The sequence below is a fragment of the Sciurus vulgaris genome (genome assembly GCF_902686455.1).
Source record: "Sciurus vulgaris genome assembly, chromosome: 5".
Classification (NCBI taxonomy): Eukaryota; Metazoa; Chordata; class Mammalia; order Rodentia; family Sciuridae; genus Sciurus; species Sciurus vulgaris.
In genome coordinates this window covers 118,658,250-118,676,642 of record NC_136465.1, presented here as the reverse complement: position 1 = coordinate 118,676,642, position 18,393 = coordinate 118,658,250, and the positions used below count along the sequence as shown (strand labels likewise).

The 18,393-nt window shown below is 44.7% G+C and overlaps 2 protein-coding genes and 1 pseudogene across 4 annotated transcripts in view; 2 read left to right on the top strand and 1 right to left on the bottom strand.

Moving 5' to 3' along the window:
• PMEL (premelanosome protein) overlaps positions 1 to 18,334 on the top strand; it is a 40,705-nt gene extending 22,371 nt beyond the window's left edge. The window contains exons 3-13 of the mRNA XM_079140541.1: positions 7,319 to 7,432; positions 11,874 to 11,984; positions 12,139 to 12,285; positions 13,622 to 13,756; positions 14,258 to 14,419; positions 14,670 to 15,380; positions 16,582 to 16,698; positions 16,924 to 17,008; positions 17,112 to 17,317; positions 17,411 to 17,498; positions 18,059 to 18,334. Coding sequence (XP_078996667.1) covers positions 7,357 to 7,432; positions 11,874 to 11,984; positions 12,139 to 12,285; positions 13,622 to 13,756; positions 14,258 to 14,419; positions 14,670 to 15,380; positions 16,582 to 16,698; positions 16,924 to 17,008; positions 17,112 to 17,317; positions 17,411 to 17,498; positions 18,059 to 18,200 — 1,980 coding nt within the window. The 5' untranslated portion in view covers positions 7,319 to 7,356 and the 3' untranslated portion in view covers positions 18,201 to 18,334. The remainder of the gene's footprint in view (positions 1 to 7,318; positions 7,433 to 11,873; positions 11,985 to 12,138; positions 12,286 to 13,621; positions 13,757 to 14,257; positions 14,420 to 14,669; positions 15,381 to 16,581; positions 16,699 to 16,923; positions 17,009 to 17,111; positions 17,318 to 17,410; positions 17,499 to 18,058) is intronic.
• CDK2 (cyclin dependent kinase 2) lies at positions 679 to 6,605 on the bottom strand. 2 transcript variants are annotated; one of them, XM_079140552.1, is made up of 8 exons: positions 6,259 to 6,605; positions 5,463 to 5,540; positions 5,233 to 5,353; positions 4,245 to 4,415; positions 3,668 to 3,769; positions 2,702 to 2,845; positions 2,198 to 2,401; positions 679 to 1,935 (listed from the first exon to the last, which is right to left on the bottom strand). In XM_079140552.1, exons 1-8 carry the CDS (start codon positions 6,372 to 6,374, stop codon positions 1,831 to 1,833), a joined length of 1,041 nt encoding a protein of 346 aa, XP_078996678.1. In that variant the 5' UTR covers positions 6,375 to 6,605; the 3' UTR covers positions 679 to 1,830. The 2 variants fall into 2 exon arrangements, with proteins under 2 accessions (XP_078996678.1, XP_078996679.1); XM_079140553.1 differs by lacking the exon at positions 2,702 to 2,845 and having other exon boundaries at positions 6,259 to 6,604.
• Positions 8,646 to 9,910, top strand: LOC306662049 (large ribosomal subunit protein eL21-like; annotated as a pseudogene). Its single transcript has 2 exons — positions 8,646 to 8,733; positions 8,848 to 9,910. The product of its transcript is annotated as a large ribosomal subunit protein eL21-like (transcript).
• Positions 18,335 to 18,393: the final 59 nt, after the last annotated feature.

Below are 18,393 nucleotides of genomic sequence, written 5' to 3'. Positions count from 1 at the left end.
TCGCCGGCGTAAAGGGAAATACTTTTTCTAGGGAGCTGGAGCCTGGGAATTTAAGTAACCCTCACGTCAGTACTTCCTCCTTTTTAGTGGGACTTCAGAGGACAGGCGTTTTGGAGGTGTTTCGCGATCTGAGATTTGTTTTTTGGTGGAGGGAGTCAATGGCAACTACAAAAAGTGGTTGAAGACATTTTAGCCTTTTCATGATGATTTTTCATATAGACAATTGATATTTTCTGAATTGCATGTAAATGTGAATAAAAGAATCTTTAGTAAAGGTCTTTGCTCTTTGTGATATGCAACAAAAAGGAAAAAACGGTGAGCTTACTGGAAAATGAAGTGTCAAGGCGAATTCCCCTGGAGCCCACTTCCAACCATATTGCTACTCCGGAACCCTTCCTAACATGGAAATTCTATGACTGCCACTTTCTGTATCTTTGTATGGTGGTGTGTGTTTGGAGGAGTGGGGAGTTGCTTGGTCTATGGGGAAAGTTAAGTAGAAAACACAAAGACTTTAGTTTCCTCAGCTATAAAATGAGTGGGAAGGTAACCCTCCATAAACACAGATTAGGAAAAAAGGGGTCTGAAATGAATTATCACACATACGCATTCGGATTCTTTACCACACCATCCTTTAGGTAAATAATAAATGTTAAAGAGGAAGAAGATGAACTATAAAACTAGCAACTTTTTTTTTTTAATGAATTACAAACTAAATTACAAATAATGTTAATAGAGAAAGAGCACTCAAGGGTTGGGTGGGAGATGAGAAACAAAATCATAAAAAGAAAAAGTACTTTTTAAAAATATTAAAATTACAAAACCCCAAGGTGCACATGGCAACAAATCCAGCCACTCTTGACCAAAAAAAAAAAAAAAAACAAAAAAAAACCCTATAACCTGATATATAAATATAATTGTTCATCCTTCTTTGTAAGAAATAATTTTTCCCAATGCCCTCACTCAGGCACAACCCTGAAAAAGTACCAGCATTCTCCAAATGATATCTAAATCCTAACTTCACTCTTATGGGGCAAGAGACAACTTCCAGAGGAAGATGGGAGCAGAGATCCCTGGCAAGAACTAAAATCATAAAAGGAAAAGAGAAATTCAAACATCTCACCTGCCTCATAAGGCCATAATGAAGCCACAGGTCAGAATGAAGCATAATCCCTGTCCTCTGGGCCTCCCAGACTCCTCTTTGCCCATAGGAGGGACAGACAAGGGGTCTATAGGCAATCTTTTCTTCTGCTTCCCCAATGGGGCTCTGTCTTGAGTTTCCCCAGCCTGTTAGGTGAGATGAAACACTAAAACTAGGTTGTAAACTGATTGGATCTATTTTTTAACCTAATTCTTTAAAACAGATCCTTCCCCATGGTTTTGTTTTGTTTGGTTCTCAAACATTCCAACTCTGTCCCCTGCTATCAGCTGGCCTTTACAAAAACAGTGGCAGCAGGAGATTTGGGGTCACTGGTCATCCCAAACACAGGGAATAACTATGGGGCATTCAGCAATTGGAATGGCAAACCCAATGTGGGGAAGAGAACAATCAGTCAATTTTGTTTTGAAAACCAGCAATGACTAAAAAGAGGGAGGAAGGGTGGTAGAAGCTGAGTTAAGTGCATCTAATACTGAAACTTCTTTACATTTTCACCTGTTCCTCCTCTCTAGCCCTGTATGCCCAGAGCAGGTTGGATGAGAGGGGAAGGCAAGTGTTAAGGCACCCAGAAAAGATCAGAGGGCCCACCTGAGTCCAAATAGCCCAGAGTCAAGCCAGGTCAAACCCACACTGGAGGAGAGAGTGAGACTTGGGTGAGGACTTGGAGAAGAACATCAGAGTCGAAGGTGGGGTACTGGCTTGGTCACATCTTGGAAGAATGGGTGAGTCAGAGCTGCTTTTGCCGAAATTCGCTTGTTGGGGTCGTAGTGCAGCATTTGCTGGAAGGAAAGATGTATGCTGACTTCAGTGATGTGACACTAGACTAAGTGGGCAGCAATGTGTTCTTAGAAATCAGGAAACCAGACTATTTTACCCAGGTTCTCATTTCCCTCCTCCCATATATGAACTAGCATGCTGACTTAGGGAAGCAAGGACTAAGGAAATGCTGAGGCCCAGGATGTCAGCCTTCCTTCATCCTGGAAAAGCCCTTTCCTGAGGAAATGAAAGAGGGGGTAACAGGTGTCCACTCCCCATTCTTACCGATAACAAGCTTCGTCCATCTTCATCCAGGGGAGGCACAACTTTGCTAAAATCTTGCCGGGCCCATTTGGGGAAACTAGGCTTATAATCAGGCATAGAAGTAACTCCTGGCCAAACCACCTCATCTGGAGTCCCCAGAGTCCGAAAAATCCGGAAGAGCTGGTCAATCTCAGAATCTCCGGGGAATAGGGCCCGACGAGTCACCTGAAAATGGGAAAAGAGGAAAGGCCAAGACCCACAATGACATCAGTACAGAACCTCCGTACAAAGGAGGTTCCCACAGGCAGTAGAAGGTCAGCAGGGCCCCATGACTCCCTCCCCAGGGCCTTTCATGGGGTCGGTCACACAGAGCCTGAGACAATGAAGTCCCTTCATCTGTCTCCTTGCCCCCTCCTTCCTTCCCCCAACCATGCCTTTGCAGATCCCCAAGGCTGGGTGGGGCTGGGAGGGGGTGAATGTCTGGGGTGCCACTGATGTGTAGCAAAGGGATCCCAAGCCACTCACGGGGTGTGGGGTAGACACTGCGGTCATCCCCCCTCCTTGTGATGCAGCCACTTCTAGATAGGAGCACAGCGGGCAGAGACTGTGTCTTCCATTTCTTCTGTGTTCCCCACAGCACTTAGCATGGTGCTGGGTACACACTAGGTGCTTAACAAATATTTGTTGATGAATTGAGAGAGGAATATGGGCAATTGTAAGGTAATGCACTGGGAGAAATGCACATTATATATATATATATATATAATAATATATATGTTTATTTATTTATTTATTTATTCATATATGTATAGATAGGCTAATGGTCTCCAAGCCACCAGTTTCAACTTAGATAAAGGATTACAAAACGTATTGCTGATTTGCAGATTCAGCTTATTCCACTGTTGTATTAAAGGGAATGGGAGAGCCCATGTAAGGCCGGGCCTCAAGGATCCTTCAATCTGAAAAGCCAGAGGTTGAGGGGGGACATGATTGAAGTCTGTAATTTAAATGAAGGGTGTAGATAAATACAGTTGGCTTCACTACCTTCTTGGCACACTATAATAAGGTATACAGGGCAGGCATGGTGGCACATGCCTGTAATCCCAGCTACTCTGGAGGCCATGGCAGAAGGATCACAAGTTTGAGGCCTGCCTCAGCAACAAAGTATGCAAGCCAAATGAAGGAGGCACTAAATGAAACTCATTCTTCCAAATATATGCAGAATAAAGCTAAAACAGGCTAATATCCACAGAAATGATTTAGCTCACTTCAGTGATAAGAGATGTATATTAGATACAAAGTCTGTCGGAGGACATTCTAACATTATAGTTGATATCAAGGGCAACAGTCCTATCTCCCCAAACTCTGCCTCTGGTGCTGCTCTGGAAAACCCTGTGGCAAAAGGGCCGTGGTTTTGAGCCAAGAAATAATTCTGTTGTTTTTGCATGTGGGGAGGAGTAGGTTGGGTGAAACTTGGGTAAGCCTCCATACCATCTCAGCAAAGATACAGCCCAGGCTCCAGATATCCACAGCTGTGGAGTAGTATTTGCATCCCAGAAGGATTTCCGGTGCCCGATACCATAGGGTTACCACCTAGGGGACAAGAATAGGAAGGAGAGGGATGGTTTATGGGGCACAGAGATTCCCACATCTTAACTACTCACCAAAATTCTGTTCTCAGCCTCTAAGTAGCTTCCTTCCCTCCTTTTGATTTCCTCTAATAGAAATGACTACACACAACTTCTTAGCCCAGAGTTAGCTTAGTCCCATGACTCTAGGAACCATATTTTCTGAACCCCTATTTGAGACATTCCTGAAAAACTCCAGACAAATGGTCATAATTTTAATGGTGAGCCATCCAACTGTGTTGGCTTGAAATCCAAGTCCAGTTAGCCTCAAATTATGAGGCTAATACTAAAGACCTGTGTATACCCAAAGACCACTTAGTTGTTAGAGATTCTTTCCATCTACCAACAGAGAAATTGTTTGCCACATATTTTTAGTACCTTTTGAATGCCCTTGTTAATACTTCCTAGGATGCTCAGAGAATAAAAGCATAGAGATTTACCTCGTGGGTATAAGTACGAACAGGGACTCCAAAGGCTCTGGCTAGTCCAAAGTCTGCTAGCTTGATGGCTCCCTCTGCATTGATAAGCAGATTCTGAGGTTTAAGGTCTCGGTGCAGAACGCGATGAGAATGGCAGAAAGCTAGGCCCTGGAGCAGCTGAAATAGATAGCTCTGAAAAAAGAGACATGAAGGATTGTGTTTCTCCATCACAATGAGCAGATCAGGGTTTGCTCTTTGCCCCCCAAACTCAAACTTTTACTATGTTAGATTATAACTGCATGTTTAAAAGCTATTGCTTCCATTGTACTGTCAGTCCAGTGCGGATGAAGACCAGGTCTTAAGCCAGGTGCTATGGCACATGCCTATAATCCCAGTGACTCTGGAGGCTAAGGCAGGAGGATCAGAAATTCGAGGCCAGTCTCAGCAATTTAGTAAGACCCTAAGTAAGTTAGTGAAACCCTGTCTCAAAATAAAAATTAAATTATAGCTCAATGGTAAGGAGCCCTGGGTTCAATTCCCAGTACTCAAAAAAAAAGGACAAGGTCAGTTGTGGATCCCTTTCCATACCTTGTACCTAACACATTAAAGATATTTAATAAATGTGTGTTGACTAAATGTCTGTTGTTAGATTGAAAGAAAGTAGCTCTGGGAGCAAAGAACCAAGGCCCAAACAGGCAACAGAGATTCACTGGCTATTTTTTTCCACTAAACAGGTGGAAGGGCTTTTTGGAGGAATTTACCAACTCCCATTTATCTGAGTTTCATCTGACCTCTCACCTGAGCTTCTGAGTTGCCTCACTAGAGTTTCAACTTTGATTCTTCAGCCCAACCCTGGGGTTAATGAATATAATGAGCAGGGGAAAAGACACAAAAGAAAGGGGGTTGGGGGCAAACTGGGAAGGAGGCCAAGATAACAAATTATCACCCAGTCTGAATTGCCTACCTCTAGACCCCCAAAAACATGTGCAGGATAGATGATGAGCATTACCTTGATTAGGGGAAGAGGAATGCCAGTAAGGGCAGAGGCATCCATGAATTTCTTGAGGTCTTGGTGTAAAAATTCAAAAACCAGGTAGAGTTTATTTTCCGTGTGGATGACATCCAGCAGCCTGTGGAAGAGAAGGTCTAGAAAATGGAGGTGCAGGAGAGAAATGCCCAGACTACCCAGAGAGAACTCATTCTCCTTCCCTATTAGATCACCTCTCAGAACATACTTACTTGACAATATTAGGGTGATTAAGTTCCTTGAGCAGAGAGATCTCACGGATGGCAGTACTAGGTACACCCTCAGTCTCACTTGGAGAGGTTGGAAAAGCAGAGATGGGAATATGGTTACAAATATTCCTCTTCCCAGTCCAGTCATTCCTTTCCCCCAAGGAGACACCACCCCAGTATCCCCTTGGAAAGTCAAAGAGGAAGGGTAAAAAGGAGGTAATTCTTGGGTAGTCAGGGTGTGGCTTTCAGACAGACATATTAAGGTCATTATTTCCTCTTTTTCCAGAGGTAGGTAAGTAAAGCCTCCTGGTGAAGGTGAAGCAGAGAAAAATTGAGAGTTGCACCCAGTTTCCCGAGAGGCAGGCCAGCGAGGTTCAACTGCCATTCTTTTGAAAGAGAGAGAGAATTCTAAGATGAGGGTGGGGTTGGGGCAGTGAGGCGGACTGCTCATTCAGAAAGGTGTTCTTTACTGGTCCCCACATAACTCAAATCCATAGGAAGTCCTGGACTCAATCCCAGAGGCCTCCTTTCTATTCCCGAGTCTCCGTGGCTGCTCTTTTGGGGACTTCAGCGGGCTCAGTATGGGAAGGAAGTTTTCCACGGATTCTACACTACCCTACACTCTGCCCAGGGGAACCCTCTACCACACCTACCCACCCCTTCACTTCAAAAGAAGTCCCTCCCTGCTACCTTCCGGTCCCCGGACGGCTACTCGCCTGTTGGGTGGGTGGGGGCGGGGATGGGGGGGCACAGTCAAGGAGCTCCCTAGTTAGGAGTCCGGGTTACAGAGGCCACTCACGTGTCCAGGCGGATTTTCTTAAGCGCCACCACTTCTCCGGTCAACTTGTTTTTGGCTTTGTACACAACTCCGTACGTGCCCTCTCCGATTTTTTCCACCTTTTGGAAGTTCTCCATGAAGCGCTAGCGAGTAGGGTAGCCCGGCCCTGGAGCGGGGGCCTGGGAACCCTGCAGAAAGCGGGCCCTGACTCTCGGAGGCCGAGGAGGGGGAAACAGAGCTCAGCACCGTGGCCCCAGGTCGGGATGGAACGCAATCTATGTCTGGCTCTTGTCAATTTGTCCAACTTGAAACAATGTTGCCGCCTCCCCCCACCAGTTCCCGACCGCCACCAGAGGCCCCTCCCCTCCTTCCCGCGTTTCCCTGGCTCCGCCCCCTGCCCTTCCAATTGGTGGACGTCAGAGGGGACTGGGCGAGCCCAGCGCTCCTCGCGGTGAAAGATACCGCCCGGTGCAAGTTTGGTTCTGAGGGGCAAGGCTAGTTTCTTTCTGAGTGAGGCGCCTGGACATCTTTTCCCAAGTTCCTGCTCGAGTGTCCTGTGTCTCTAGTCTGTAGGAATTCCCTGATCTCTAAATCAGTACTTTCACAACCCTTTAGGAAAATATGTATCGACCTAAAATTAAATTTCACTCGGCTCAGGGCGCCTACTTTGAAAAGCAGAAAGCCTGGAATCTTAAAGGACTCGTGAGCCTCAAAGGAGTTGTTGCCTCCGCCTCTCAGCCTACCCCGATACCCTCTGCTTTTGGATGCAAAGATTCTGTTTCAGTGTTTTTGAAGATTCTTGGTTTAACGCAACTTATTGATTTGCGTCGGGTGTGTGTTATGTAGTTGCCTGTCGGTCAACTCTTTCTCAGGTGATAGAGTGTGACAAGGTGAGAGTGACCCAATGAAACCAGAAACTGTCATTGAGTAGCCTGATGGGAAAGGAATGTCCAGGAACTCGGATCCCTTGTCAGTTCTGCCTCTCTCTAGTTCTTTCGCCCCTCCCACACCTCCCCTAGATGAACAGGAGGAAGGGCTATGCAAATCAGCTCCCTTTTCTTATATAGGGGTTTCTTTCCAGACCCCCCAGCGCCTTTGGTTGCTGAAGGGAAGAACAGGATGGATGTGGTGTTGAGAAGGTGCTTTCTCCATTTGTGTGTGATAAGTGCTCTGCTGGCTGTGGGGGCCACAGAAGGTGAGTGTGGGTGTGTGGATAGGAGGTGTTAATTAGGGATTGAACACCTGTTCTGGTTTTCCCCCTCCTAATGTGAGATGCTAATAATATTTCAGGCTTTTCCCACCTGTTTGATTTAGTAAGGATATGGGAACCTGGCTCCTTCCCTACATGGAAAATTGAGATTGAGCATGAAAAAAATTGTCTGCTTGGAGGGGAAAAAGAATAGTGGCTCTTTGTGGTGCTAAGTTTGAGGACCCCCTGGGCAGTAAGCTGGAGCTGGGACTCCACAAGGGTGAAGAGATTCTTTTAGGTAATGCCTCAGGTACTTGGGGGTAGAGGATATAAAATGGGGAGTGAGAAAATGTGTTGTATAAAGAGTATAAAGAGGTGCTACAATCCCCCCCGTTGGGGTGGTAATGGGTGAACACAGCTTAGTTAGACCTTTTGTTCTGGGACTGGGAGAGACAGGCAGAGGGGGTCTCAGCTGAGCATCACATGAAAGGGATCTGGGAGATTGGGTCCTCGTGACAGGAGCAAGGGGTGGTGATGGTGTTGGTAGTGAGAGGGTCTGGAATGTCCCGTGCTGCTCTGAGGAGGGAGGGTTGGAAGTGGAGAAAGCATGGAGCATCTCATGACTTCTCTTGCTCTACTGGTGGGAAGCTCAATGAAATGATTCCAGATCATCCCCATGGGGTGAGGTAGAGTGCTTGCTTCACATGCATAAGGTCCTGGGTTCAATCCCAGCACCACGGGGGGGGGGGGGGGGGGGGGGGGGAGATGGACTTTTACTAAAAACAAAATAAAATAAAAAGACAAATGGGATGAGGAGCCAGGCAAGGAGTCAGGCATGGGGACACATGCCTGTAATTCCAGCAATTCAGAAGACTGAGGCAGGAGTTCCTAAATTCAAAACCTGCCTCAGCAATTTAGGGAGGCCTTAAACAACTTAGAGAGACCTTGTTTCAAAAATAAAAATAAAAATAAAAGGGACTGGGGATATGACTCAGGGGTTAAGCACCCCGGGTTCAATCCCGAGTACCAAAAAAGAAAGAAATGAGGTGAGGATAAACCAGGTGTGGTGGTGCATGCTATAATCCCAGCTACTTGAGAGGCTGAGACAGGAAAAGAGCAATTTTGAGACCAGCCTCAACAACTTAGTAGGACTCTGTCTCAAAATGAAATAAAGCCCTTCCTTTTAGCGGGAATCGCTATCTTCCAGTAATTTGCCAAAATGACAAACACAAAGAGAAAGAGGGAAGGAACCCGATAAATGCGCTTTAGGCCTTTTAGAAAACATGGAGGGCTGAGGTTGTGGCTCAGTGGTAGAGTGCTCACCTAACATGCGTGAGGCACTGGGTTCCATCCTCAGCACCACATAAAAATAAAGGTATTGTGTCCACCTAAAACAAAATATTAAGAAAGAAAACATGGAGTTGTTCCTTTGGCCACATGTATGCGAATCTACAAGGAGGGTGATATTGTACGGGAATGGGTACTGTTCAAAACGGAATGCCCCACAAATGTCAACATGACAAAACTGAGAGATCTACAATGTTACCCAGAATGCTGTTGGCATTCTTGTGAATAAGCAAGTTAAATGCAAGATTCTTGCCAAGAAAATTAATGTGCGTATTGAGCATATTAAGTACTCTAAGAGCCGAGACAGTTTTCTGAAACGGGTGAAGGAAAATGATCAGGAAAAAGAAGGAAGCCAAAGAGAAAGGTACCTGGCTTCAGCTGAATCGCCAACCAGCTCCACCCAGAGAAACACATTTTGTGAGAACAAATGGAAAGGAGCCTGAGCTGCTGGAACCTATTCTCTATGAATTCATGCATAATAATTATTTAAAAAAAATGATTTTCTTAATTGAAAAAAAAAAAAAGAAAAATATCTGGGGAGGGCTGAGGTTGTGGCTCAGTGGTAGAGCACTTGCCTAGCACACATGAGGCCCTGGGTTCCACCATCCTCAACACCAAATAAAAATAAAATTAAAAAGGTATCATATCCACTTACAACTAAACAAATTAAAAAAAAAAAAAAAAAAAAAAAGAACTGGGGATATAGATCAGTAGTAAAGCTCTGGGTTCCAGAAAAGGAAAAAAGAAAAAAAGAAAAAGAAAAGAAATGGAGGGTAGTTTCTGCTATGCTGAAATATATAAATCATACCCCAACCTTTCTCTCTCTAGATCCCGATTCTCACAGACTTCTAGTAAGTTCTCCTTGATTGACTTCCCCCATTTGTGCTGCAGTTTCAATTCTTTTTCTTTTACTGTGTTTCTTAATATTTTCTGAAAATATTCTGTTCACGCCATCCATCTGAGGCTCTTAAAAGATTGTGCTTACATATTGAATCCTGATTTTTTAAATCATAAGAATGGGCTGGAGTCTTTTATGCAAGAACACTCTAGATGTGTTATTAGATGTGATTGATTTTAACAAATTCCATTAGATTTGTATCAACAAGTTACATGTTCTATTCATAGTCTTTTGTGAATCATTGCCTTTTTGCATAAAAAGATGGCCTATTTTGAGCCTTTGTAAAGGTACATTCCTGTTTTTGTGACAAAAGAAAAATTTCAACCTGTCCCAAAAGGACAAATGACTCTCAGAAGTATGTTTCCTTTTAGTGTGAGTTACCATTACAGTACTTGTTTATTTAAAGGTGAACATTTAGTGTTCAGTGCAGTTTTCAATAAAAAGTAATTAAAATTTCAAAAAAAAATTAAAAAGAATGGGCTGGGTGTGGAACTCAGCAGAACTTGTGCTTAGCATGTGAAAAGTTCTGGGTTCAATCCCCAGTCCCTGCCTCCTCACCGGAAAAAAAAAAAAAAAAAAAAAAAACCAAGAAAATCATGAAATTTTATATGGACTGCTATTTATCTGATAGGTTTATCCTAGTGTGAAAGGGCATTGTGCTTACACAGGAAAATATTCATATTTTTTAAAGTCCATAGGGTTAATATAACCCTGAGAGTTGCTTTTAAATATTGTAGCCTAAAACAAAAATAACAATGAAGCTGGGCACAATAGCTCCTGCCTGAAATCTTCAGCAGCTCTGGAGGCTGAGGCAGGAGGATCTCAAGTTCAAAGCCAGTTTCGGCAACCTAGTGAGGCCCTAAAGCAACTAAGTGAGACCTTGTCTTTAAATAAAATATTAAAAGGGCTGGAAGTCTGGCTCAGTAGTTAAGCACCCCTGGGTTCAATCCCCAGTACCAAAAACAAAACAGTAAGGATAAGACAAATATGGCAAAATGTTGATAGCTGTTGAATCTAGGTAAGGGTATATGGAGATCCAACATATCCTTTGTTTTTCTCTCAGACCTCTCTCTTAGTCAGTTATAATAATTTTGCTGCTCTGTCCCTATCCTGAACTTCTGACTACTTCTTATCCATTCTCTGCTTGCTATAGTGATCTTTCTAAAATACTAAGGCAATTGTGTTTTAAAAGCTTTCAAATTTTCATATGAAAATTATGGTTTTTTTAATTTTGATCCTAGTTCCAGTTTTGACACTGTCTCAATGAAGTTGACTCTGAAAGGTTACCTCCTTTCCTGAGTTAACTGATGATTTGAAATTTGGTTTTCTTTTTATTGTATATCCCCAAAGTTGAACCACAACTGCATTTTTGTATTCAAAAATGGAATATATTTCAAACCAGAGTTGTCATGTAGTACAATATTTTAATTAACCATAATAAATTCTTTATTAAAAAAAAGTTTTCGAAGGGTTGCCAGGCATGGGTGGTGCATGCCTGTAATCTCCTGTAATCCCAGCAACTCAGGAGACTGAGGCAGGAGGATCACAAACTCGAGGCCAACTTCTGTAAGTTAGCAAGGACTTAAGCAACTTAGAGAGACCCGGTCTCAAAATAAAAATAAATAATAAAAAGTAAAAGCTTTTAAAGGGTAAATTTTATGGTACATGATTAAATCTCAATTAAAAAAAAATACCTTCAAAATTGGCCTAGCATGCAGGATAAAGGCTAAACCCTTTTAGTCTGATACTCAAAGGCCCCACCCCATCTTCTAAGTCATAGTGTGCAACGACACAATGCTAGTAGTCCCCTGACATGCCACGTGCCTCCATTCCTCTGTGCATTTGCTCATGCTAGTCCTGGGGCAACTTCTCATAGAAGTCCTCCCCAATCTGCTCTTGTGAAATTAGCCTGTTTAGTTTCTCATTTTGTTACACTACATGTTATGTATATTATGGCACATATTAAACAGTGTCTTGAATTACAATAATGTATGTATATACTCCTTTCCTTTCTTATACTCAACCTTGAATCTCTTCAGAGACTTATCTTATTCTTCTTAAGTCTTTTGTGCCTTAAATAGCGCTTAATATGTGGTGGGTATTCAGTAAATTAAAATGCCTTTGAATACGAGAATGAGTGGAGTGACCCTTGAAAAGGGACTGATTGAGGATCCTAGAGTCCTCGTGGCACATTCCTTTCAGGACCCAGAGACCAGGACTGGCTTGGAGTCTTGAGGCAGCTCAGAACTAAAGCCTGGAACAGGCAGCTGTATCCAGAGTGGACAGAAGTCCAGAGGCCTGACTGCTGGAGAGGTGGGAAATTGAAAGTTCTGGGGAGAGTATGGTGGGAATATGATGGGGAGGAAAGCAAGAAGTGGGTTGAATGCAGCTTGGGAAGACAGGAAGGGGAAAGATAAATGGGGAGGGGAAGCCAAGGAGTCCACACTAATGCAACTTCTCTTCCCAGGTGGTCAAGTGTCCCTGGAGGTCAGTAATGATGGGCCTACACTGATTGGTGCAAATACCTCCTTCTCTATTGCCCTGCACTTCCCTGAAAGCCAAAAGGTACTGCCAGATGGGCAGGTTATCTGGGCCAATACCACCATCATCAATGGTAAGTACAACCCTACTTCAAAGCCTTATTCCTAGGGCTCAGATTCCTTGGTGTCCCCAGGGAGCCCCAGGAATATTCCATTTCTCCCTCTACTATTTATTTATTTACTTAATTTATTCAGTGGGGTTCTGGGAATTGAGCCTAGGACCACTCTACCTCTGAGCTACATCCCCAGCCATTTTATTTTATTTTACTTTATTTTATTTTATGACAGGGTCTTCGCTAAATTGTCCAGGCTGGCCTTGAACTTGTAATCCTCCTGCCTCAGTCTCCAAGTCTCTGGAATTATAGATGTGCACCACTGCTCCCAGCCTCCCTATATTTTTTAAACAAATTATATATGTGATACAAATTCATTGTAGTAGTATTAGAAAACATGCATAAAGCAGAAAGTAAAGAAAGTGATAGTTCTCAAACTGAGGGACAGCAGAATCCAGAAGTTGGGCAGATCTAGATTCAAATTTGTCACTAGTATGTATCCTGGACTAGTAACTTAGCTGTTTTGTGCTTCCATTTCCTCATCCACATAACAGGGGTAGTACCTTCCCTGAAAGGTTGTTATAAGGATAAAAATGTGATATTCTATAAAGTACTCAGCATTGGGCTACTCTAGCCTATAGGAAAGAATCAATAAATGTTAGCTGATTCTGTTATTTTTTATTTCACTAATTTGAGAAAACCATCATAAATATTTTGATAGATGGCCTTCCAGTCTCTCTCTCTCTCTCTCTCTCTCTGTTTTTTGTTTTTTGTTTTTTTTTTTTGGTACAAGGGATTGAACCCAGGGATGCTTAATCACTGAGCCGAATCCTGAGCCCTTTTTTGTCATTTATTTACACACAGGGTCTCACAGAGTTCTTAGGGCCTAACTAAGTTGTTGAGGTTGGCTTTGAACTTGAGGTCCTCCTGTCTCAGCCTTCCGAGCTGCTGGGATTATAGGCATATGCCACCATGCCCAGCCCAGTCTTTCTCGTATATGTATGTATATAAGTAAATATTAAATTGGAGTGTCCACATACCCCCAGCCCCAACTACAACCCCAAATGGGTTATACAATAGAGATTGTACTTTCTATCTAGTATTACTAGAGCCCCTATCTGATGCCCTAGGAGCTATTTTAAGGGTTTTGATGTATACAGCAGAATGCTAGGGCTAGTGGCACATGCCTGAAATCCTGGGGACTCCAGAAGCCAAGACAGGAGGCTTGCAAGTTCAAGGCCAGCCTGGACAACTAAGCAAGACCCTGCCTCAATATTAAAACTAAAAAGGACTGGTAGTAAAGTGCCCCTGGGTTCAATCCCCAGTGCTGAAAAAGTTGATTGTATTTAACTTTCAGGGAGTCAGGTATGGGGAGGAGAACCAGTGTACCCCCAGGAACCTGATGATGCCTGCATCTTCCCTGATGGTGGACCCTGCCCATCTGGCCCTTTGTCTCAAAGAAGAAGATTTGTTTATGTCTGGAAGACCTGGGGTGAGAGTTTCCCTTCTCTGACCTGTCTCTACGTACCTATATTTACTTCTTCTTACATGTTGTTCACCTTTCTTTTTGGCCCCATCCCTTAACTTCTGTGATTTCCCCTAATCCTTTTTCCCCTCTGGCTCTTTCCTCATTCATAGCACCTAACTCCCTTTCAGCTCTTTTTCTTGGGGCTGGGGGCAGGGCTGGGGATCAAACCCAGGCCTTGTACACACCTCGTACTATTGAGCTATAGCCCCAGCCAACTCTGGCAACCCTTTCCCAATTGTAAAGTCCTACCCCATGGGATGCCCCCCTCCACACCCACACCCACGCACACACACATGCGAACCCCTTCTTTTCCCCACTATGTCACAGCCTTCCCAACACTCTTTGAAATGATCATCCTTAATATACTTCCTCATCTCCTTTCTCTGGTGTTCTTTTTCATATCCTGCTCCAATTCCTTCTGACCAGTAGCCTCCCCATTTCTGATTTTCTTTTCAAAAACCTCAGGCCAATACTGGCAAGTTCTGGGGGGTCCAGTGTCCAGGCTGAGCATTGGGACAGGACAGGCAATGCTGGGCACACACACCATGGAAGTGACTGTCTACCATCACCGGGGATCCCAGAGCTACGTGCCCCTTGCTCACTCCAGCTCAGCCTTCACCATTACTGGTAAGGAATTGGCAAGGCCACTCATAGGGCAGGAGAAGATGGAGAAGCTTGGGCAGACTATAGGGGAGAGGGGAAATGGTATGCTACCTTCAAGGGGTAGGGCCAGGAAGACCTTGGCAGAGGAGTTGGCAGTGGGGCTTAGAGCCAGTGAATTGCCAGGTGACTACCAGCTTCTGGTTAGAGGATACAGCTGTGAAAAGAGAAGCTCTGACCCAGGTCTGGTTCTCACCTTTTCTGGCTCCAATCCCAGACCAGGTACCTTTCTCCGTGAGCGTGTCCCAGCTGCAAGCCTTGGATGGAGGGAACAAACACTTCCTGAGAAAGCAACCTCTGACCTTTGCTCTTCAACTCCATGACCCCAGTGGCTATTTAAAGGGGGCTGACCTCTCTTACACCTGGGACTTTGGAGATGGTACTGGGACTCTGATCTCTCGGGCACTTGTGGTCACTCATACTTACCTGGAGTCTGGCCCTGTCACTGCTCAGGTGGTGCTGCAGGCTGCAATTCCTCTTACCTCCTGTGGATTTTCCCCAGTTCCAGGCACCACAGATGGTCATAGGCCAACTGCAGAGGTTCCTGGCACCACCATTGGGCAAGTGCCTACTACAGAAGTTATAGGTACTACACCCAATCAGGTGCCAACTACAGAACCATCTGGAACCACAGCTGTGCAGGTGCAAACCACAGAAGTCATAAATACTGCATCTGTGCAAATGCCAACTGCAGAGGGAACAGGTACTACACTGCAGCAGCTACCAACCTCAGAGGTCATAGATACCACACTTGCGGAGTTGTCAACTACAGAGGTTACAGGTACTACACCTGCAGAGATGTCAACTGCAGAGCCCTCTGCACAGGTAACAACTGCAGAGATGGTGGAGACCACAGCTGGAAAGATACCCACCCCTGAGCCTGAGGGTTTGGATGCTAGCCCATTCATGCCTACAGAAGGTATTACAGGTAAGAGGAACAATGTGGGGCTGAGGTTGTGGCTCAGTGGTAGAGTACTTACCTAGCATGTGTGAGGCCTTGGGTTCAATCCTCAGCACCACATAAAAAGATAAATAAATCAAAATAAGGGCTGGGGTTGTGGCTCAGTGGTAGAGTACTTGCTTAGTACATGTGGGGCACTGAGTTCCATCCTCAGCACCATATTAAAAAAAATAATAAAGTTACGTTCATCTACAACTAAAAAATATTTAAAAAAATAAAAAGATATTGTGTCCATCTACAACACACATGTACAGAGAGAGAGAGAGTCCCAGTGTGCATGAGGTTCATTGAGAAGTGATATTTCACACTTCTTTACTCTGAAAGTCTCACCCAGGACCCAGATATTATCCAATCCTTTGTTTAGCACTATGGTCTCCTCAGAGCTCTTACCAGCTCTAAAGCCCTCAAGCCTCTCTTGATGACATGCAAGAGATTTGGAGTTCAGTAAACTGGGGTCTTCCCCAGTATATGTGAGAGCTGTTGCTTCTCTACCCCTGAGGAGAAGAGCTGGGAAGGCCAGAGAACAGACTGTGATCATTTATATATTTATATCACATTTTATGTTCAAGCATAAATGCACAGAATTTCTCAGATTCCAAGATTCTGATCCTCCTATTTTGCACTTCTAGATTATTGTCCCAAAGTGAAAATAGGAGGAATGAGATAGTGATGCTTAAATGAGCTATATCAAGTATCTAGCCTAGGACCTGGCACAATGTGGGGTATGACAGACATTTGGGAGACTTTCCAAAAATTCCTAACTCTTGCCTTTAATGGTGCAACTCTAAAGTGGTAATTTTCTTCTTCTGGGCTTCAGTTTTCTTATCTATAAAATGATATTTCTGCCTGGCACGGTGGTGCATGCCTGTAATCCCAGCAGCTTGGGAGACTGAGGCCAGCCTCAGCAACAGCAAGGTACTAAGCAACTCAGTGAGACCCTGTCTCTAAAAATAGGGCTGGGGATGTGGCTCAGTGATTGAGTGCCCCTGAGTTCAATCCCCAGTACGCCCCACCAATAAAAATGATATTTCTCAGATCTTGTCTGACTCTAAGCCAGTAACTTCAGGATTCAGTAGCTCTACCTGCAAAAATATCTGCTTGGCCTCTTCCTCCAAGTGAGTCATCTAATCTGTCTCTTGACTTTGCCTCCTCAATCCTCTCCTGCCAGGGTCCCTGAGCCCTCTGCTGGATGGTACAGACACCTTAATGCTGGTGAAGAGACAAGTCCCCTTGGATTGTGTTCTGTATCGATATGGTTCCTTTTCCCTCACCCTGGATATTGTCCGTGAGTGTTGACTATACTGGGGCTGATGAAGGGAGACATATACTGCCCAGGAACATCCAGTGGGAGCATATCTTGGGAGGAATTACTTACCCAGACAGAAGGAATACCCAAGTGACAGAATCCTCCTTTGAAGACATAGGGATGGGATTGGGATAGTAGCCCTATGACTTTCTTCTCTATGGACCTGCTGAAGGAATCCCAATTTATAATCTTGCAATTCTACAGAAGGCATTGAGAATGCTGAAATCCTGCAGGCTGTGCCATCCAGTGAGGGGGGTGCATTTGAGCTGACTGTGTCCTGCCAAGGCGGGTGAGTGTTCTGCTGATTGCTCTGATAACTCTTGGGTTGACCATTGATCTCTGGAGTCATGTCCCTTCCAAGATCCCCTGATGCAAGGTGATCCCTCTTCCAGGCTGCCCAAGGAAGCGTGTATGGATATTTCATCACCAGGGTGCCAGCCTCCAGCCCAGCGGCTATGCCAGCCTGTGCCACCAAGCCCAGCCTGTCAGCTGGTTCTGCACCAGGTACTAACAGGTGGCTCAGGGACCTACTGTCTCAATGTGTCCTTGGCTGATTCCAACAGCCTGGCAGTGGCCAGCACCCAGCTTGTCATGCCTGGTAGGTAATTAAGGTAGGCTGAAGGGGAGTGGGAAGAGGCCAGAGGGAGGGAGAAGTCACTGTATGAAGCAGTGCCTGGGATTCTGTTCACAGGTCAAGAAGCAGGCCTTGGGCAGGCTCCCTTGCTTGTGGGTATCTTGTTGGTGTTGATGACTGTGGTCCTTGCATCTCTAATATATAGGTGAGAACCCCATCATCCAGGCCAGACCCCCAATCCTTTGTTACTACCACTTCCTCTTCCTTAAGGGAAGAAGGAACTACCATTCCCTTTAAGGAAGCATGGTGTTAGAAAGACCTGGGCTGCAGTCTTTCTTGTGGGATCTTGGGAAAGCAGCTTAAACTTTCTGAGCCTCTGAGATGTAGGAAAACTAATACCTTCCCTGTGGAACTGTTGTCAGGATTAGAAACAATGTGAATAAACCACCTGGTGCTGAAGCAAGAGTGCATCAGTTGAGGACACTGATAACTGTTGTTAATATTCTATGTGGGGCAACTGAGGTGAAATGACTTCTCCACTTCTGAGAGGGGCAGAAGGCCTGGGGTACTAAGATTCTCAAAGAAGGGAAGTTGGATAGAGGTTACTATAGAAATAAGAGAAGATGAATCCTGGAGGTAAGGAGAAGGGAAAGGGACTAGAATCAAGGCCAAGCAGACCTGCGATAGGGGTGTGTCCCTTGTTTGGAAGAGCACAGTCTGCCTTTGTCCATTGCTAACCATTTCCCCCCCTTCTTCCAATATCAGGCGCAGATTTATGAAGCAGGGCTCAGCTCTCCCCATTTCCCAGCTGCCACACAGTAGCACTCACTGGCTACGTCTGCCCTGGGTCCTCCGTGCTTGCCCCATTGGTGAGAACAGTCCACTTCTCAGTGGGCAGCAGGTCTGAGTACTCTCATATGATGACATGACTTTCCTGGGGTTGACAGCAATGCCTATCTTTTCTGCAGTCTTCCCTTGGAGACCACCATTACCTGAAATAAATACTCAGAACTTGGTGCTGTTTTTTCTTGCTTCTTGAGATCTGTCTTTTAAGGCATGAAAGTGGAAAAGAAGGAGGTCTATCACTTAACAGATAACCC

What these genes read in the sequence shown, in the direction of transcription:
- CDK2 (XM_079140552.1), bottom strand. Translation starts at nt 6,374, where the DNA reads ATGGAGAACTTCCAAAAGGTGGAAAAAATCGGAGAGGGCACGTACGGA. An exon ending in AAGAAAATCCGCCTGGACAC is followed by an intron (nt 5,541 to 6,258) that starts GTGAGTGGCCTC and finishes AACCTCTCCAAG; the next exon opens with TGAGACTGAGGGTGTACCTA. An exon ending in CAGTGTCTACCCCACACCCC is followed by an intron (nt 2,402 to 2,701) that starts GTGAGTGGCTTG and finishes TCCCATTTTCAG; the next exon opens with GTGACTCGTCGGGCCCTATT.